Raw genomic sequence first — 20,690 nt, 5'->3', positions numbered from 1 at the left:
CTGGAGGCTGGGCTGGAAGCGGTGTGGAGCTGGGAACTCTTGTTCCCAGAGAGCACAGAGACGCCTCAAGCCCTGGTGGGGGTGTGCACCTTCTACCAAATACACGAGACGAGTGGTGTAAAGTCATAATTGAGCGAGCACTGGTCACCCAACAGGATCCAAAAAATCCTGCCTTTACAGATAAGTGAACTAGCAAGCTCCAAAGTCTTCCACTGGCCTAGACATACAACCTAATACTGAAGATTCACATAGTTCTGGAGTGGACGCCTATGAAACCTGAAAATTCATGATTTTTTTATGACTTAAAACCAGTCACGTTACATACATTTTATTTAATAAAAGTTAAAAACACGTACAAAAATGCAGTTCCATTTCCTTAAAATATAGGCTCAAAATAAAAAGACTGAACGATAGAGTTCAGGCAGTAAAGTGCAAAGACAGCAGCTATGCCAGTCATGCTTAATCCATAAATAACCCTTACACAGCAGGAAGGAACAGACAGAGCAGACACAGCCACACCACGGCACAGCTATTCATGCACATCCACAAGAGAACAATCCACACATCCCAGAATGGGCTGCCAGGAATTGCAGGCCAGGTACACCCAAACAAGGAGGGAGCAGTTGCTTTTCCACATCATGACACACATACATGACACACTTTTTAAAAGTCTGTATTCTCCAGTCCACTGTTTCCCCCCCCGTGATGCAACAAACATGACAATTTATATAATTATGACATGAGTTTCCAAACTGTTTTCTCAGGTGAGCACCATAAATGGTTAGTCTGTAAAAAAATGTACTAAACTGGCTACTGAACTGAGACAGGACATGCTTCCCCTGGTTAAAAGCATGCAAAAACAGCATCCAAAAGCCAGACTTCTTGTTCTAAGGTATTTCTGAGAAAAAAACCAAACAAAAAAGTAAGAGCAGCAACATCTCTTTGTTCACCACAGAAACTCGGAAAACTGGGTAGCAACAGAGAACAGCAACACCACACGGATCCACTTCACCAGGAAAAGAGGTTCCAGCTGAGCCCTTTGGAGAGTCCAAAGCAAGCTCCACACACACACTCACTGGCACGTACGCTGGGGTCAGTGGAATTACAGCACGTGTCAGTGAACAGGGTGTGGGCCTTTGAAAGGTCAGGCACAAAAACTTCAGTACACTTAGCACAATACTCCAATTTAGTGCAGTTTGAAAACTTACTACTGTTAATTATAACTACAGACTTTAGTGTAAAAAATAATGAGTAGCTTTAACTGAAACAGGTCCCTGCCGATTCCAGGCGAGTGCCAGCTGAGATCGGCAAGTCAGCACTTACACAGATGAGATCCATGCTGTGCCCACACTGGGAAGCAAGACCAGGATTTCAGAACAAAGCAGTAAAAGAGACAGCGCATTCCTAGGTATCCACATTTGACGCATACAGGAAAAACAATCCTCCTCAGTGCTCAATTAAGCCTCAGTGCAGGAGTGGCTGAAGGCAGAAGAGTCCAGAAAGTAAGCACTCCAGAAATATTTAATTCAGTGGGGAGCTGCCTCTCAGCAAAACACCTGGTGCTTTGCTCTCCTGTCAGCTCTGCTACAGGACATACGCACTCCTTCCGCACCAGGGGAACGGAGCAGTCCAATTGTGCTACGGGCATTTTGTTACTCATACCATGCCAGTACAACACAGCACTCCTGCAGCCACTGCTTCCACTTCTCAACTAGCATTACACTTTGTGTAAAAGAAAATCCATTCAACAGGGAGAGCGTATTGTTTAATAGAAAAGGGTGATTTTATACAAAGTACTATGGAGAAGTATAAGGCCACATGAAGAGCATCATCAAATTGACATGGTGGCTATTTCTTAACTCAGGACACAATTAGTACTTCCTCTGGTGCTTTGATACAGGTAAAAGAAAGCCTTGAACAATTTCATATAAGGTGCACAAGCATCCACAATACAAAAAAACCCTTTAATTTTCTATTTCTCCTCTACTCAGAAAAATATAGAGACCCACTAATTTTTCATGGGCTATCTTGCCATTTTTGCATTTTTCAGTTTACTTTGATATGTTGGTTTATAGGACCAGAAATAAAGCATAACTTTTAGTGTCAAAATTTCTGAACAGTGTTTGTGCTTCTACCTCCATCAGAGCAGTCTGGCTCCTCCAAACTTTGCTCCAGTGGAGTGTGGACTCAGGAGTGCTTCTACCAAAAGCCACATTGGCTTCTACTTGCAAAGGGTATGAATTCATAAAATGTTGAGGATTTCAACACTTGTATTCTCAAATTAAGTCGTTCTGGTTTGGTTTGTTTTAAAAATGACTGATGCATTTTGATATCCAAAGTCACCTGCATAAGAGGGTGCAATGTCACTAGCCTATTGCAGGATCAGGAGCTGCAAGTATGAAAACACCAACCAGTAGGAGTTACCAAATACTAAGTGTTTACAAAACAGTCTGAATGCAATTGTTTAGGTTTACTGAAAAGGAGTTTTCAAAACTCTGGGTCTCATCCAGCACAGCCCTACTAATGCAGGTAATTTGCCTGCATAACAAGACCAAAATGAACAAATAGAAAATATATTTGGTATAGAAAATAGTAGTATAAAAATTAAAAACCACCCTGTTTTACTGTCCATCAAAATATTAACAGCAAGCATTACAAGTAACTTTTTTTAACCTATTGCCAAAATAATTTCCAAAGAGTTCTACTTTCCTGAAGTGCTGGTGATTGCAATTGCCCAAGTACTGAAAAAAACAAACAGGGAAGGGATGAGGAAATATGACAGATTTCTCACATAGCACTATCAACAGAGGACCTAAACTGCAGGAAACTAAAGTATGCACAAACATGGGGAAAACAAAAACCATTGCCCGTTCTGTTGTTGCCATTGGAGCTCTTCCTGATCTTCACAAAGTTTGCAGAGAAGGTGCTTCTTCACTCTAGCCCTGGCAGACAGGTGATGGCACGGGGATGAGCATACTCAGAGCGCTGCTGCTCTTGGGTTTCTCTGCTGTGGCAATTCTGCTGAGTTTGCCAACCTCTGTCTGCCAGCTGGGGGTTTTCTTGGTGGTCATGTGGCGGCGGGTGTGCTTCGTCAGGTGGTCGCTGCGCATGAAGCGGCGCTCGCACACAGGACAGGCGAACTTCTTCTCCCCCGTGTGCGTTCTGCGGTGCCGTGACAGTTCATCCGAGCGGGCAAACTTCTTGTCACAGCCATCCCAGTTGCAGCTGAAAGGTTTTTCTCCTGCAGGACATAAAGGAAGCCTGTGTTACTTTTGAGAAGCTGTGCTGCAGTTTTATCAAAGAACTAACTTAAAACCTGCCTTGAAAAAACCAACAAGTTTCACAGAACTGCTCATGTGTGCAGTCAACACAAGCTTAAGCTCAATTTCTGTTCCAGAGAAAAATAATAGGTACCATTTCTACTTACTCCCTTGTATCTCTTTAAGTGTTCTTTAATCAAGTCTGGTTTTTCAGTTGTCCAAAATCCCAGTTTAAAGATACAGATCCTTCATAAAGATGCCTTATCCACTGACTAAACTAGAAGCAAGCCCCTTCCCCCATCCCTGTGTCTCCACATCTCTATGGCTGCAGCATGTCATCCACAAATACTGCAGGCAAACAGGAAGCCTGGAATGGAGCCTCAGGGTCCTGCTGCTCCAGTCATCCAGTCCCGCACGCAAACACACCCCAGCAAGCACTCCTGAGGCACAGCCTGTCCTGCCAGCTCAGGACCACAGACCAGTGATGGCAGCAGTCAGCAAGGCTGCCCACATCAGCTGCTGCTCATCCTGGGCCACTGCTGAACATCCCACCTGTCCTGAACAACCACAACTGCAACTACTGCCTGCAACTCCTACAGAGCTCCAGATAAGCATCTACCACATGGCCCAAATTTATGGGGACACTTTGGAGCGGAAGACAAGGGGCCTGCAGAAAGGAAGCCCCATAGGAGTGTTCATATTTCAGGTGTTGAGAGAAAAGTCTGTGTCTGCTGGATGTGCTCTCACCTAGCTAGTCAGCATGCAGGGGAAAGGTAGAATAAGAAAGCTGAACTACTCTTCCTCCTGGGTCCTGTAATGTGAACTGGCTAGCGAGGGGTCAGTGTGTTTCACCTCCCATTGATGTCTTAATGATGATACAGGGACACACACAGGCTCCCTATGGATCAGCACCCATATGTGCACAAAGCGAGGCACTTGCTGATAGTCTGTTTATCCCGGAGCACCAGGTTTAATTCAGCAGCCTCTCAAGCCAGAAACAGAAGCATCATTCTACTTCCGAACTATGGTTTACAAGAATTATCAGCTTCATGTAGAGGTTAAGCTCTTTCCCCAAAGGAACTGCAAAGACAAGCTGGCAAACTAATGCAAATCCCATCACACAAGCTGACATCCAATAAACCAGTGACTGATCACAGCAGGTAGGGGAAAAAAGTCAAGGAAAACCAAAAATAGACAGAACTATCCTGTACCAATCTCCCACTATGCCTATCCTTCAACACCAAAAATAATCCCTGAGAAGTCAAAGTTAGTTTTAATTTAACAAGATCATGGAACCAGGAAAAGTGTAAGTAAAACACATGTATCCTGTTTCCACACTGACCAAATTTTATGGAGCAAATCAGTTCATATTAATAACAATTAATTTCCATTTACCTCTAAAATTCCCTTCTGCAACTGAATAAACAGTTACATTCCTGTGGCAGCTATACTTCCTAACACAGCAGCCCAAAATCTCAGTGCATTCCCATTTAGCCTAAACAAAACTCTGGGGGAACAAAAAAAAAAAAAAAAAAACAAACCAAAAAAACCAACCAACCAAACCCACACAAAACCAAAAAACAACAACAACAAAAAAAGGCAGCTTCTGAGTTTCCCTTTTCTTTTACTCATGTAACAATTAAAACCAACTACCTGTACTATGCTTTGCTTACACCAGACCTTTCCATGTCCCAAAACAAGGGACTTGCAGAATTCATTTCAATCTAGTCCAGATGGCAGGATTCCACTTACATCTAAACACACGCACACAGACAGCAAAGCTTCACTCCAGCTAAAGCCTGTGAAATTCAGCTAACACTACAAGGTCAGCTGAGGTCTGAGAACAAAGTATGTCTTGTTTTGCTTGTCCACAGAGAATGAACATTCCTTCCATCCCTGATACGAGCAGAAGCTTCCCTGCCACCTGCTTCTTCCCTTTCCCACCCCCCTCCCGCAAAAAACGTGCATTTCAGCATCCCAACACAAGCAGTGCCAGAGCCCTCTCGTACGCACCAGTGTGGGTGCGAAGGTGCGCTTTGAGGTGGGAACTTTTGAAATAGGTTTTCTTGCACCCAGGGAAGTCACAAACGTAATTCCTCCGCCTGGAGAAGTCCAGCTGGGGGGCGCAGGTCTGGCCAGAAGCGATGAACATGGGAGCAGGAGCGAGGGGCAGTAACTTGGTGCTGCCAACAGTCACCACGGTCTGCGGGCACTGCGGTGTCTGCGTGACAGCGGGCTGCGGAAGAACCAACATCACAGTCCCCTGAGGCACAGAAGGTCCCATGAGTACAGGCTGGGAGAGCGGGGCTGTCTGCGGTAAAATAGGCTTCATGGGAGTTGAGAGTGCTGGAGTTGAAGGCTTGACATACGCATTGATCATGCTGCTTTGTCCATTTAAAGGGATCATCTGACAGAGAACCTGGGGGCTTGAGACAGGGGCAGGTGTCACTGGGGTAGCTCTTTTTTGCAAGTCACTCTCACAATTCTTTGGTAAGTGGGTTTGCGGCGAAACAGGCCGGAGTGGTAGTTGCCCTTTATTGGTCACAATATCACTGGAGTCATGTGCATAAGGCTGATGTACTGGAGAGGTTTTGTTGATTAAATCATCCGCAGCACACATGTCCTGTGGCAGTCTGGAATGTTTTCGGTCATCCACTCCATACCAATCTCTGGAAGTGCTGTAGCCTGAAGTTACCTTTGTTTTCTCTTGCGCAGCAGGAATGTGATGGTAAGCAGAACTATCACCTGTGTGACGTATGACACTTGTTGCCATGGCCCTGCAAGGCTGAGGTGCGCAGGATTCAGAGATCACTGGCTTCTGACTGCACTGTTGCCCCACACTGAGAACAGATGGCTTGGTTATGGGAGAGGCACCGGTCGCTGATGTGACTGAGCAGGCAGCTGTGTTTGCCATGACAGTCCTTGGTTTGGAGTAAGTGACTTGTGAGGAGAGGAGCGTAGCTGCCGACATCTCCACGAAGTCAGGGCTGTGCGGAGGAGTCATGCACTGCAAAAAAACCCCACACCAGCATGGATCAGTGTAATTCCATAGCACAGTTTTCCCCTATCTTTACTCTGAAAAGTAAAATTACAACCCCTCCCCCAGCATCTCAGAATATGCCTCTTAGGACAAAGTGGTTAAAGTATACTGCAGTGGTTTAATCCCAGATGGCAACCAAGTCCCATGAAGCCACTCACTCACTCATCCTCCACCCCCAGATGGATGGGAAGGAGAATCAGAAAAAGGTAAAACCTATGGGTTGAGATAAGAACAAGTTAATAATTCAAATACAGGAAAATGCAATAATAAAAATACTAATTGCAATAAAAAGGGAGATAACAAAAAGAGAGAGAGAGAAATAAAGCCCAAGAGAAACAAATGATATGCAGTACAACTGTTCACCACACACCTGGCCTGGCCCCAAGTGGTGATCGGCCCCTTCTGGCCAACTCCCTCCAGTTTATACACTTGAATATGATGCTCTATGGTACGCAATATCCCTTTGACCAGTTTGGTCAGCAGTGTCCTACCCATGCTCTCTCACAGCTTCTCCTCCTCACTGGCAGAGCTGGAAACACTGAGAAGTCCTTGACTTAATTGTTACTGAGCAGTGCTTACCCTAAAACATCAGTGTGTTATCAATATGTGGCACTATTCTCATCTTAAATCCCAAATACAGCACTGTACCAGCTACTAGGATGAAAATTAACTCTATCCCAGCTGAAAACAGGACAATACCCACCCCATATTCTATGCCATTTATACCATGCCCACGCTTTTCAATACATCCCAATTAACCACCATCACTTTTTCTGTCTTTTGATACAGGTATCATTCCCTTAGTCTGTGGGCCATCCCACTGAAACATCTGTTGAGTTCATTTATGCATCACTTTGGGCTCCATCTCATAGCAGTCCCTTTAGGACAGGAAAAATAGTGTGTTAGGCAGGATTGCTGCCTGCTGAAGTCAGCTCTCATTCCATTGCTGTGTTTGTCCAGTTTCATCGAAGCCTGGTCTTCCTTAATCTGGGTGATTCCTACCGTAATACTCTCGATGTTGCACGTAGCCACCTCAGCAGTGGTGACATGAGTGTTATATGGCAACTAACATCATACAATCCACATCACTGGCTATTCTCATACAATCCACATCCCTTGGAAGCAAACTGTGGACTTCCCTATCCTCCCACATTACCCACCAAGTGCACCCAGGTCCTTGGGCAAAAGCAATCCATGGATGGGTTTGTCACTGCCTGACACAGGAATAACCCAGATTGTTTTCCCCAGAATCTTTTTTCTGTGCACTACAGGGACTTTATCCCCCTTCCACAGTATGTAAAAGTTTTGCTTGGGCACAGCTGGCCCAGCTGGCAGATCCTCTAGTGCTGACTGCCCAGGTGGCCTTTGCTAAACGTGTATCCCATTGTTTGACGGTCCCACCACCCACTGCTCTCAGTAACAGTCTATTCCATGATTCCATTTTCCTGGAGACTGGTGCATGATAGGGATGTGATAAACCCACTCAATGCCATGCTCTTCAATCCAGGTGTCTATGAGGTTGTTTTGGAAATGAGTCCCCTTGTCTGGCTTAATTCTTTCTGGGGTGCCATGTTGCCGTAAGACTTGCTTTCCAAGGCCCAGGACAGTGCTCCAGGTGGTGGCATGGGGCGTGGGATAGGTTTCCACTTATCCAGTGGTTGCTACCACCATCATAAGCACACGGTGCTTGCCTTAGTGGGTTTGTGGGAGTGTGATAGAGTCCATCTGCCAGGTCTCCCCATATATTATTTCAGCAATTGTCCTCCCCACCAAAGAGACTTTAAACTGCTCAGCTTGAGTAACTGAAATGTATGTTTCACAGTTATGGATAGCCCTACAATAGTGTCCATGGTCAAGTGCACCCCTCGATCATCATCCCATCTACATGTTGCATTTCTTCCTTGATGGCCTCCGATGCCATGAGCTCACCAGGAAATAAGTAATTCACTCTTGTGTTGCCAATCCAGATCCACCTGAGCCATTTCAATTTTAGCAGCCTGATCCACCTGTTGGTTGTTCTGATGTTCCTCAGTGGCCCAGCTCTTGGGTACATGAGCATCTACGTGATGTACCTTCCCAGCCAGGGTCTCCACCCAGGCAGCAGTATCTTGCCACAAGGCCGCAGCCCAGATGGGTTTACCTCTGCTCTGCTTCCATCACTGCAACCACCATCACAGGGCATTTGCCACCACCCGTGAATCAGTACAGAGATAAAGCACTGGCTGTTTTTCTTGTTCAGCAGTGTCTAAAGCCAGTTTTCACCTCTGCAAACTGACTCGATTCACCTTCTCCTTGAGCAGTTTCTGTAATTTTTTGTAGGATACTCCATACAGAAACTTTGCATCTCCAGTGCTTCCCTACAATACAGCAGGAGTCATCAAACAAGGCATATTGTTTCTGATTTTTTGATATCTTATTACACAATAGAGTCTCTTCAGCTCATGTCACCTCCTCCTCAGGTGGCATCCTGGAATCTCTGCTCTCTGGCCAGTCTCAGGAGTCTTCGAAGTAATCACGATGACTGGGGTTTCCAATTTGAGCTCCCAGTGTAGCCAGCAAGACGCACTGACTCCACACAGCATCAGCTACATGATGTGCAAGGCCCATCCTTTGCACACCCAGCCCAGCGCCGGCAGTCAGGAAGCGAGGGGGAGCTGTGCTTCAGTACCAATCACTCCCAAAGCAGCTGAAACCTCTTCGCAAGCTGCCAGTATCTCTTTTACAGTTGGAGTACAGCAGGCTTCAGATCCTCTGTACTCCTGACTCCAAAATCCTAGAGGTTGACCCAATTCTCGCATGGTGCCTTCTGCCAGAGGTTCCAGGTAGGACCATTCTCCTTGGCTGCAATGTAGAGCACATTTTTTGTATCTTGTCCTGCCTGGACTGGCCAAAGGGCTGGGACAGAGTTAATTTTCTGCATGAATTATCTCCTGTTTAATTTGTTCAAAGGCTTGTTGTTGTTCAGGGCCCCATTTGAAATCATTCTTCTTCTGGGTCACTTGACAGAGAGGGCTGACAATCAGACTGTAATTCGGAATGTGCATTCTCCAAAAACCCACAATGCCTACCAAAGGTTGTGTTTTTCTTACTAGTTGCTAGAAACGTAGCTGTTATTTTGCTAATCAAATCCATTGGGATCTGATGACATCCACCTTGCTATTTTTTTCTTAAAAACTGGATCTCCTGTGCAGGTTCCTGGACCTTACTTTGTTTTATGGCAGCTCTCAGAGGGATTTGGACTACTGTCTTCCCTTTCTCAAAAACTTCTGGCGCTGTATTGGTATCACCAATATATTGCAGGTGTTTCGGAACTGGATCAGTCCATGGCAAATGGTTCAAATTTCAGTCATGGGTTGTGCACACTGACTTCATCTGGATCTGTGGGTGACTGTGCCTTGCTCATGTCATAAGAAATCCCCTCTGGTACAGCTAATTCCCTCAGGTACCAGTTATCTCTCCCCACAGTGGCCCACCTGCCTGGGTGACATAATCTCTTTCCTGAAGGGATACCTTTCCTTCGCACTTGACAGAATTGCCTCCAGAGGCTGAAGACTTGTGTCATTTTTCCAATCACCTTGTCAATGCTCTCTTCCCTAGGAAGTCATCCCAACTGCTTGGCTTCCCTATCTCCTAATTCCAGACTACTAGCCCCATTGGAGCAGCCAGGTGATAATGCGCACAACTGGATGGCAGCTGAAACCTTTTCACGTATCCCACAGCTCCCTCAGGGATAGGGATCCAGAACCTTTTGTTTGCCTCTTCCTCCAGTTTTTGTGATGGCCCTGCTTCATCCCCCTTTACTAAATGAGCTGACTTTCATGTCCATTTCTTCTTGTGTACAAGGACAACTGATAAGGGCACAAGCTCATCCTCTGGCTCAGCTGCATCATCCCTTGCTGGGGTCTGAGTAGTCACAGTGCATGATGCCACAGTCTGAGCAGCCACAAACAGTTGCTTAACCCTAAACAAGACCTGAACCATGTTCACAGTTCCTTGTCATTCACAGACCATGCTGGTTTCAACATCCTAAGGATATTCAAAATTTTCAAAATTCCCATGCCTGGAGGAGAAGGGGAAGACTGTGTGTGTCTTCTGCGCAGGTTGGCTTTCTGAGGCAAAAAGGTAAAAGATGCCATTATTAGCAGTTTCTAATAGATGGTTCCCCAAGTACAGAGGTGATGAGAGAGGGGCTGAGAGTATGAAAACCAGATTAGTTTCAAGGCCAGCAGTTCTGTGCTATCATAATCCAGTGTTACGAAGTGCAATAAAATGATAACCTTAGCCCAGCCCCCAGAGATGACACCACAACACAAGAGGAAACATACACAGCAAGTAAACTGTTACATAACACAACTGATACCAAATAATTCAACACTGTGATCAACAACTATTAAACTAATAAAATGAATCCTGGTAACAAATTTGTTTCAAAACATTCTGGTCAGATCTGTCATGGAGGAGAATCAGAAAGAAAAAACTCATGTGTTGACATAAGAACAAGTTAATAACGGAAATAAAGTAAAATATATTAACAACAATTGTAATTATTATTACAGGGAGATAAAGAGAGAAGAATAAAACCCAAGAGAAACAAGTGGTGCACAGCACAGTTGCTCACCACCCACTAACCAATGTCCAGGTCCTTCCCAACAGCACTGGTCATCCCAGTTTTTATGCTGGGCATGACACTCTATGGTATGGAATATCCCTCTAGGCAGTTCAGATCACCTGCCCTGGCCGTGCTACCTCCCAGCTTCTTGTGCACTTCCTCACTGGCAGCGCATGGGAATCTGAAAAGTCCTTGACCTGGGGTAAGCACTGCTCAGCAACAACTAGAACATCACTGTGTTACCAGCATGATTCTCATCCTAAATCACAAACACAGCATTGTGCCAGCTACTAGGAAGAGAATTAACTCTATCCCAGCCAAAACCAGGACACTACATTGCCTCATTTCATGGCCATTCTGAAGATGCTCAAAAGCATATTAATAAAAGGAAGGCAATGAGGCAGTTGTAAACCTGCCTAAAACACTGCAATCACTGCACTACAGTCTTTTTCATTCCTTCCCCCTCAGAATGGGCACAGCTGTAAGAGGCTATGAGCAGAATAAACAGACCAGCAATAGATAGCAATACTGTACCTTTCTATTTCAAGCTCCCAGCAAGCCCTAGATCTTTTCCCTCATCATCTCATGGCTACTTCTAAGATAAAGACAAATTAAACTGCTCTCTCCCTCCTTATTCATCCACTTCTCTCTATGCTGTCTTCCTGCATCACTTCTCCTTCCTCCTTTACCACTGAAAGGTATCTCCTGTGCTGCTCAAGAGACAATGTCAACACTGAGCAGCAGGAGATACTATGGCAGCTCCTTGTCAGGCTGCTCTTATCTCAGCCTCTTTCCTCTATTATTGCCCTTTTTCCTGGCAGCGGCATACTAGAAGCCTACTGGTTGAAATGGGCCTTAACCATCTAAAACCTTAATGACAGCAAGCCATTTTTTAATACCTACTTTTGTTGCAATATAAATTGAAACAAAAGAAAAAAAAAAAGTGGATTCAACCAACATTAGTCAGCTGGAATAGACCAATGTCTGGAGAAATAACTGACTACATGTACAAACACATAGTACAGAAACTAATTAAATTCCCTATTTCATAATGGTAATGTGTACTTTCTCTTATAATGACCAGTGAAGCATAATGTCGTCAAGGGCCTTTTTTTATACAGTGTTTGCAGATATGTTGATGCCAAATCACCAAGGCTCACTCTGCCATTCTTACTCAAAGTGCTCCAAGAAACCTACAACAGCCATCTTGACATCCCTGTCAAATCAAATAACCTGTCAGCAAAGGCTTTCACACCTAAATTTAACAAAACCCCCTATATTTGCTAAACCAGAGACAGAAAAAAAACCCTAAACTCAACATGTTCACCTCACTACTCTGTGCACACACACAAAGGGACACCTGAGCAAGTCTATCTTTTCCAGCCAAGTCAAAGCATTGCACGGATGTGGCATTCAGGTGTTGGGCATATTTATTTTGTGTTCATGTTTTTCTTACCAGTGTCGATAGATAGTCCTTTGGTAATTCAGCCGTAGCCTCGGCGTGCATTGTGAAATCCCCAGAATCTGAGAAGGGCGTGAGGGGCCTTATCTTTAATATGTCACCTTTCTGTGATCTTTGACCCCAGGAGCTCATACAAACAAGGGCTTCAACGGCTTCAATGTCGTTCTGCTCCAAGGTGCTGCAGGTAGACCTCTCACTGTCATGACGCTGCCGTTCACGGATAGACTCATAGATGTCCACAATGTCAACCTGAGTGTAATCACATTACTGGCTATTAGGACAAGTCAGAATACAAAGCCCACACCACCCACACACTGTCTGCTCACAATGAAGGTCATCTGAAACAGATCCCATGCCCATGGCAAGCCTTTTACCAACTGGCTCAACTCTCACTCTCCCCCCTGCAGCTTGTCTCCACAATCCCTTCTCTTAAAAAAAAAAATTAAAAAAAGGAAGATGTGTGATTTTCCAGGAAAAGAACAGGTATCTGTGTGTGGCTCACATTTCCAAGCTTACTTTCCTGGATTACACTGCTCTGAATAAACACATCCCATGCTTGCACACAAGCAAAAAAGAGGAAAATGCTGACTTCCAACCCTGTTTAAACAAGGCTGTTTCCTGAATCCTTTAGAAGACAACTGCTATTTGGCACTAATCTCATTCTGGAAACATTTATAAAATAAATTTCAGCTGTCAGTAAGATGCTTTAAAGTATGATCATTGACTTGGAGTACTGCACATCACAAAAGAACTTTAATCTTATTTTTAATAGGGAAGCCAGGATGGGGAAAGGATGGAAGGAAAATAGTCTTCAAAGTGCAGTGGCAACTATTTGTATTGTACTTTAGAAAGGTCTGATACTACAGAGGTGCTAGGTATCTTAAATGCACTCTGAGTAACATGAAGACAAATGTAATCACACTGATTTGTTTCCAGTTGCAAGCATCACAGAGTATTTGTGCGTGCATGTGTATGCATGCAAAACACTTGACTTCTCTACAAAAGGATATCCAAACTTCATAAAGCTCTCACAGTGCTTGGCAGTGGCTCCAAAAGCTATGCTGCACTCGTGGTTTATTACTCACACGCCAGCTCAGTCTCAAACTAGGCATCCAAACTCTTCCAGTCTTTAGACACACCAACTAACTTGAAGGCTGGGATTCAGAAGCATGGACCAAGCCTCTTGAGCCTACTGCTGTTACACAGAGTGTTTATATACTGCAGGAAAAAGGTTTTAACTCAAAAGGCAACACCACACCATTAGCATGGCCTCAAGCCCTAGAAGGAATTCTTCTCAATGGGTGACAGCACTTAAGTCAATGAGTTTTGTTACTGAGTTAAGTAATGTAGGATGATCCTTATTCAATCCTTATTCAGTGTCACAAAGATGTAAAGCTGTGTGACACTGTCTACACTCTAGGGATGTGGAAGCAAACATGCTAAATATAATGGATCAAAAATGTTGGTACCATACTCATAGAGGACTTTCACCTAAAACACGAGGTACCAGGAGATATCAAGATTCAGGGGTTTGGAAGAGGTAAAAGTGATTAACAGCTTGGAGAGAGACTTCTAAGAATTCCCATTGAAAAACCGATAATTTTCCATTGAAAAATTAGAGGAAAACACGATGTGTGCCTGCAAGCCTGGACCCCAACCGCCTGTCACACCGGGGCCACGCCAGGCGACGCTCTGCACTGAGCTGAGTCTGCCAGTGTTCCTCTAAGTGCGCCTGCAAACAGCGGGTTTATTTTTTCCAACCTTATGTTTCAGACGAGTAGCTTTCCGTAAAGAAATGTGGAAAAAAAAAAAAAAGTGCCTCGCTTCCTCAAAAAAACCCCGAAATCCAAAAAAAATCCTCACAAAAAAAGCTCTTTCTGCAGACGAGCGCTGCAGCCCGGGCTCCCCGGCTGCTGCCAGGGAAATGGCCAGCCGCGCCGGGCGCCTGTCCTCACATCACCCCGCCGGGAACTACGTGCGCGGGCTGCAGGCAGGATGGGGACGGGCAGGAGGCGCGGGTAGCACGGGCTGTGGGCAGGATGGGGACGGGCAGGAGGCGAGGGTAGCACGGGCTGTGGGCAGGATGGGGACGGGCAGGAGGCGAGGGTAGCACGGGCTGTGGGCAGGATGGGGACGGGCAGGATGGGGACGGGCAGGGCGGGTCGCTGGCGGGAAGGATGGGGCACGGGCAGGGAGCATGGCGGGCGGGCAGGGAGATGCGGGCAGGGCGGGTCGCTCCCGGGCAATTGGGAGCAGCGAGCAAGGACGTGCGGGTAGTGAGGGTGCAACGGGAACGGGCGGGCAGTGCCGTGCGGGCAGCGCGGGTCACCCCGCACGGCAGCGCCTCCGCCCGCCCGCCCGCAAGAGCCGCGTTCGCCCCCGCCCGCTCCCCTCCCCACAGCCGCTGCCCCCGGCCGGGCGGTGCCGCCGAGGGGAGGATGGCGCGAAGGGAAAGAGGAGGAGGAGGCGGAGGGCACCTCCCACCCTGCCGCCGCCCCCACACGGTCGCTTCGGGAGGGCGACCCCCATTCCCGGCAGGTGACCGGAGCAACACCCGCTGCTGAGGGCTCTGCCCTGGCACAGCCACCCCGTCCCCGCTGACCGACCAAGCCGCTCCCCGCAGGGCGAGTAGCGGATCCTACTGAGGTGGCGACGGTCCCCGCACTCTGCCCGGCACCGAGCACGTGCCCGGGCTGTACTGGGTACAGTACTACCCCCGCCACCCGCTCTTCCCTTCTCTCCCTCCGTCCGCCCGGCCGGTGCTCACCGCGGGCGCATCTCCCATGTCCGAGCAGGGCGAGCCGTGCATGGCGCGGCTCGGGCGGGCGGCGATGGCAGCGGTGCGCCCGGGGAGCGGCAGCGGCGGCAGCAGCGCGCACGCAGCGGCGGCAGCGGCGGCACCCGGCGGCGCCGCCTCCTCCTGCCCCGCCCGCCGGGCGCGGCGCGGCCGCGCGCTGGGGGAGCGCTCGGAGCGCAGCCTGCGCCAAGCAGCGCGGGGGGGGGGGGAGGCCCCGGCCAATCAGCGCCCGCCGCGGCCCGCGCTCGGCCAATGAGCGCGGGCGGGCGGCGTGATCGCGGCGTGCCGGCGGGAAGGGCGGCGCGTGGGCACGGCCGGCGGGAAGGCGGGGAGGGGGCGGGGCGGCAGGGGCGGGGGAGCGCGCGCTGGAAACTGGGGGAAAGGTCGGGGGCGGGGCGGCGGCCGGGAATGCCCGCGCGCGGGGGGGCGGGGCCGCCGCCTTTCCCCTCCCCCCGCGGTGCGTGCGGCGCGGCACGAGCGCTCCCGCCCAAGCGCTCCCGTTCCGGGGAGCGTCCCTGTGCCCCCGACACCCGCCGCCGGCATTCCCGTTCCGGGGAGCATGCCTGTGCCCCCGACACCCGCCGCCGGCATTCCCGTTCCGGGGAGCGTCCCTGTGCCCGCGGGCTCCCGACACCCGCCGCCGGCATTCCCGTTCCGGGGAGCGTCCCTGTGCCCGCGGGCTCCCGACACCCGCCGCCGGCATTCCCGTTCCGGGGAAGCGCCTGTGTTCCTGCAGATTCCCGGCATTCGACGCCACTTTCCCCGTAGAGGTCCTGCGTGCCACATGCGGTAGGGAGGGGGTCAGGTGCCTTCCCGTCCACGGCACTGCTTTGCCGGACGGAGGATTTGGGATTAAAAATAACCCTAAACCCCCTCCCAAAACCCATGAAGGGTCAGTGTGATTGATCATTGTATCCATTGGTGTTGGAAGGCCTCCCCTGGGCCAGCCCAGCATGTGCCTCTTAAAAGCATTCAAGGCACAACATATATTCTGTTAAAAAATGTGTGTTCTTCGGTTTTTCCTGTCCCCAGCCCTTGTTTTCATTTTCCAATGGCAGCTGAAGCATATTGGCCCTGTGATTTCCAGCAGGATTTGTGGCTGTGCTGGCAGTGGCAGCACTGACCCCAGCTGGGCAGCTCTGCATCCCAAAGCCTGGGACGGGACAGGAAAGACCTGGGTCCCCAGGGAGGGTCAGGGTCAGAGCTGTGTCCCCTGGGACAGGACAGACGTGGGTCCTGCAGGCCTCTGACGGCTGCTGGCCTTGCCAGCACTATCCCAACCCGCCCCTGCCCCCTCCCTTGTGCCTCCCTGACACAGAATATGGACAGCAAAAAGCATTTTATCCTGCTGAATTATCTCTATTTGTTCCTTCCCTGGTTTTTCAAGATGTGACATCCTCAAGTGTCCACACAGAGAATCATCTTGAATCTCTCGGCTCCTTCTGCTGTCAGCTTCATTTGGCCACTGGGGTTTATTTTTTCCATTACAGCTCTCCCAAATCCCCGTCCTTCCCTGCTGCCCATGTAGTTTCTAAAGCTTCACCGCACTGGTCTCCATTACTGCACATTTCATGTCCTTCAGCTTTCCCAGCACTACCACTTCCCAGCCCATCAAACAACAAATTAAAAGGATCTCCCTGGCCAGCGCTTTGTGCCGTACGTAGGTTACCAGCAGCTTTCTCCCTGTGTTTGCATGGGACCTGCCGTGCTGCAGCCCTGGCCTCTGCTGTATGATGGTGAGGAAAATGCTAGTAATTCAAACTGCAAATTGAGTTCTAACGTTAAAGAGTTCTGTTCGCAAAAGGGAATCAGTTGTGTGACAGAGAATGAAAAACAATTTGTGAAAATGCCATAGGTGCCTAAAAAGCACAGTTGAGGTGGCACAGTGGGGACACAGGGTTTGTGCCTCTCCTGTGAATCACTAACTGTTCTTTGTAAAGAGCCAATTGCATGGATCCATTTCAAGAAAAACCTTTAGGGAATTGTAAAACTAGGAGAATACTGTTCTATTTCGCATGTGTTCCAATTCTGCTGTGGCTGGGAAGCGACTTGTGTTTGTCTCCTTGCTGCTTGTTGTAACACATGCAGTTCCTGCTCAAAGCAGTTACTCGCACAGCCTTAGTCATTGACAGCACAGACTTTTAATTGAGTAGCAGCATCTGGGGGCAGCATAGCAGCCTCACCAGGGAAGAAGCAGTCACAGGGAAGTAGAATGGAATCATTTCTCCTAACTCCCAGCAGGATGTTTTCCCATGTCACACACTACAGACTCTGCCTACATGTTCCAAGTCCCCCAGGGGTCCTCGCTACAGCTCATGGATGCGAGACCAGTTAAAAGAAGTGATGTTAAGGTCTGTACTCTGACTTGTGCTGTAGGGAAATTGTGTTTGATTATGTTCCCCTTGCTGAGCTAAAAATGGCAACTAAAGTTTTTAAAATAAATCCTCGGATTTATTTTAAAGTCACCTGGTTTGCCCTTTTTGTGCTGCTGCCAGCTGAGGCAGTGTTAGATGAGGAAGGAGCACCTTCATCCTCACATCAAATGTCAGGGGTCTGAACCCCATGGAGCCTGAGCCCCCAGCCCTGGCAGCCTTAGAGCTTCTCCCTCTCTCCTGGCTCCTACTTCTCCCCCCTTTCTCTTTCCCTTCCCAAGGCTGCACCAAGGTGAATAATAAAGCAGTTAACATTATCCTGCTTCTTTGTACTTGCGCCTACACCCACTGATTTCCCCATGGGTTTCACCCAGCAGCACAGCTTCCTGAGCATGGCACAAGCAAGCTCCTCGGGATGATCCACGCTGGCTGCAGTTTCCCTCCTTGGAAGTAGTAACCTGGAACAAAGCCCAGCTATGCTCAGTACTCCATTCCAAAGAGCTTGGAGCAGCCTACCTATGTCGGTGTCCCTGCCCTGCCTGGCTGTGGCAATGTGCTGTCCATCCCAGCAGAGCCATCCTGCACCAGCCTCTCCTTCCAGTGCTGCTGCTCCGGTATTCTCTGGACCAGGCTCTCTGAGGACCATGTGGTTTTATAAAGGCCTGTTTAACTCAGACCGCTGGCAAACACTTCAGAGAAAAGCTTTCCTTGTTGAGATAGACAATGCCTTTGTTCCGAGGTAGGAAGGAGCAGATGTAAGTGGCTGCAGTGGAGGCTTGAGAAGGCTCTGCTCTGGTTATCTTATCCTTTTGGCTGGGATGACAAGAAAGAATCAAACATCCTGTGTGAGTAGGAGGGAAAATAATTAATACTGGAGACTGAAAACAACAAAAGGTCATGCAGGCAGCTCTCCCCCATTCCCTTCTTGCAGCTAATTATGCCATAAACAATTCAAAAGAGACTGAAGGGAGAATATTACGGGCTCAGGCGGTTTTCCTAATATTTACCAGCAGTTAAAAATAGACCAAAGCAGTTGTCTGGGGTGCAGCTATACAGCTAGTGCATTTTGGCAGCAGCATCTGGTCTGGCTGAAGCAGCTCCTGCAGCAAACACACAGAGCCTAGCAAATGGGACAGCACGGAATAAATATAGATAATTACAGTCAGAGCTCCCATGCAGGGGACGTGAGAAGATGCATGGGAAGAAGTGAAAGACTGATAGGATGCATGTGGTAAGACATGTGTGAGGATGCATCTCTGTCCCCTCTCCCTCCTCTGTTGTGAAGGACAGAGCAGTCAGAGCTGCCACAACCCCCGATTGTCCCAAACCACGCTTGCTGGGCCGACAGCAGGCTTGCAGAGGAGAAACGCCCCACCACGGAGGAAGCTAAGGGGCTCTGCCAGGTGGTGTCTGTCACCAGCTGATGGAAACGGCTGCAGCAGCCCCTGGCCAAGGGCAGGAGCAAGACCGGAGGGATTCACCCAAGGAGTGAATGCACTGTCCTCAGTGAGAATAGCAGAGATACGGAAGGAATTTATAGGCAGAGTTGTATATACAGGGTATCTCTGAGAAATAGTGGGGGGAAAGGAATATAAGAGAACCATGGAGAATAGAGGTGGGAAGAAAAAGAGAATAAAAGAAAGCAGGCAGACCAACAAGGAATATTTCTTGGTGGAATAATTTCTGAATGCAAAAGTGATGATAAGTCCACGGGCTTTTACAAAGACTGTGCCCAGCTGACATCGAGTGTGAGGGACCTTTTGGGGGGTTGCCTCTGCCGTGGAGCGAGCGGGTACAGCCGGAGCTCGGCCGCGGGCTGCTGGCGCTGTCCCCGCGGGGCCGGAGGGACAGGGACGCGCTCCCGGCGAGCCAAGGGCAGCGCTGGACAGCGCGTCCGAGGGAAGGGCAGTGCAGACGTGCCGTCCCCCCACACTGTCACGCTGCGTGTGGCCAGCTGCCCAAGGGGACATCTCATTTGTGGCTGCGGGTATCGGGTAGCGCAGCAAATCCCCCCGTCCGCCCCGGCGGACTGCCTACGTGTCTGCCAGCAGGGACAGCTGGCGACACAGCAGCCTTTCCCAAAGGGAGGACAAACCACGCTCCTCACGTGCTGTCCCCAACTGCTTTGAGTCAAAAGTCAAATTCTTCCTCGCCTGCATCTTTCATACTCGCTTTCAGAAGCAGATTGAGCTTTTGGTGCGTGGATAAGCATCCAAGGAGCAGAGAAGCAGCCAGCACAGCATAAGAAAACATAGCCAGGTTACAACAAAAGGAAAGGCTTTAAGAGAAGAACCACAAAAACTGTTTCCCGCTCTATTTTGGACCCAGTGTGCTGATAGAATAAACACATGCTGCCAATTTTTTTTCTTCACTCCCAAAAATATGTTTCTACATGAAAAAATATTAACTGCATCGAAGACTTCGTGAACCCTGGCAGTACTACTGGGAGAAATCACCACTCAAACAGATTTGTTATGAGTATGTGAAATATAGTGTTTACTGAACTAAAAGAATCCAGTCCACAAATATTGATTACAGGTGTGGACTGTCCACAGGTCCACTGTAATAGAAATAAAAAAGTGACAGCGATAAGTGTAACATGCTAGTGCACCATCTGCTTGCTCAAGTGCACCATCTGTTTTTTCTACCGCTGCTATTTGTGCCCTGATCCTATTTTAGTGGCACCAGGAGATGGATTCAAATACTAGCAAAAATTAAAATTACATCTCTTTATTTATTGTTCTGCTTAAGAGGATATCTTCATTGTTTTCAGTGTTCCCTTGACCTCAGCACTACTGTTAGCTAAGCCTGTACATATTTTCTGACGCACAGTGTATTAAAGCATTAGCAATGCTGATGGATGTTCCCCTCTTTTGGTCATCTCAGGACTTGCTGGGGCAGGTATCAAACCTATGTGCAAACATGTGTTTCATCCTGAGTTGTCTTCCACATGTTAACAACCCTGCACTGTTTTCATGCAGCACTCAGGTGCTGGAAGACATCCTGTGTGACCAGAGACCAACTTCTGGACCACTGGACATCATTCCTAGTGGGGGTGATTGGTACCACGGAGCCGCACGGGGCAGCAGTGGCCTGGTATTGGCAATGGCTCCCCCAGTACCAACCCTGGCATCTCCCCTGGGACATTGT

General features: G+C 48.4%; 1 protein-coding gene across 1 annotated transcript; it reads right to left on the bottom strand.

The window, feature by feature from the left end:
* Nucleotides 1–312: 312 nt before the first annotated feature.
* On the bottom strand, nt 313–15,251 carry KLF11 (Kruppel like factor 11). Its single transcript, XM_039568482.1, has 4 exons — nt 15,139–15,251; nt 12,366–12,620; nt 5,274–6,267; nt 313–3,241 (listed from the first exon to the last, which is right to left on the bottom strand). Exons 1-4 carry the CDS (start codon nt 15,178–15,180, stop codon nt 2,937–2,939), a joined length of 1,596 nt encoding a protein of 531 aa, XP_039424416.1. The 5' UTR covers nt 15,181–15,251; the 3' UTR covers nt 313–2,936.
* Between the last annotated feature and the right edge of the window lie 5,439 nt (nt 15,252–20,690).

Source organism: Corvus cornix, chromosome 3 (assembly GCF_000738735.6).
Source record: "Corvus cornix cornix isolate S_Up_H32 chromosome 3, ASM73873v5, whole genome shotgun sequence".
Taxonomy (NCBI): Eukaryota; Metazoa; Chordata; class Aves; order Passeriformes; family Corvidae; genus Corvus; species Corvus cornix.
This window is presented reverse-complemented; position numbering and strand designations above follow the sequence as displayed.

Bases quoted from the DNA above. Each gene is read 5' to 3' on its own strand.
- KLF11 (XM_039568482.1), bottom strand. From the start codon at position 15,180: ATGCACGGCTCGCCCTGCTCGGACATGGGAGATGCGCCCGCG. The intron at 12,621-15,138 runs GTGAGCACCGGC...GATTACACTCAG, and splicing joins ACATGGGAGATGCGCCCGCG to GTTGACATTGTGGACATCTA. The intron at 6,268-12,365 runs GTAAGAAAAACA...GTTTTTTTGCAG, and splicing joins AGGACTATCTATCGACACTG to TGCATGACTCCTCCGCACAG.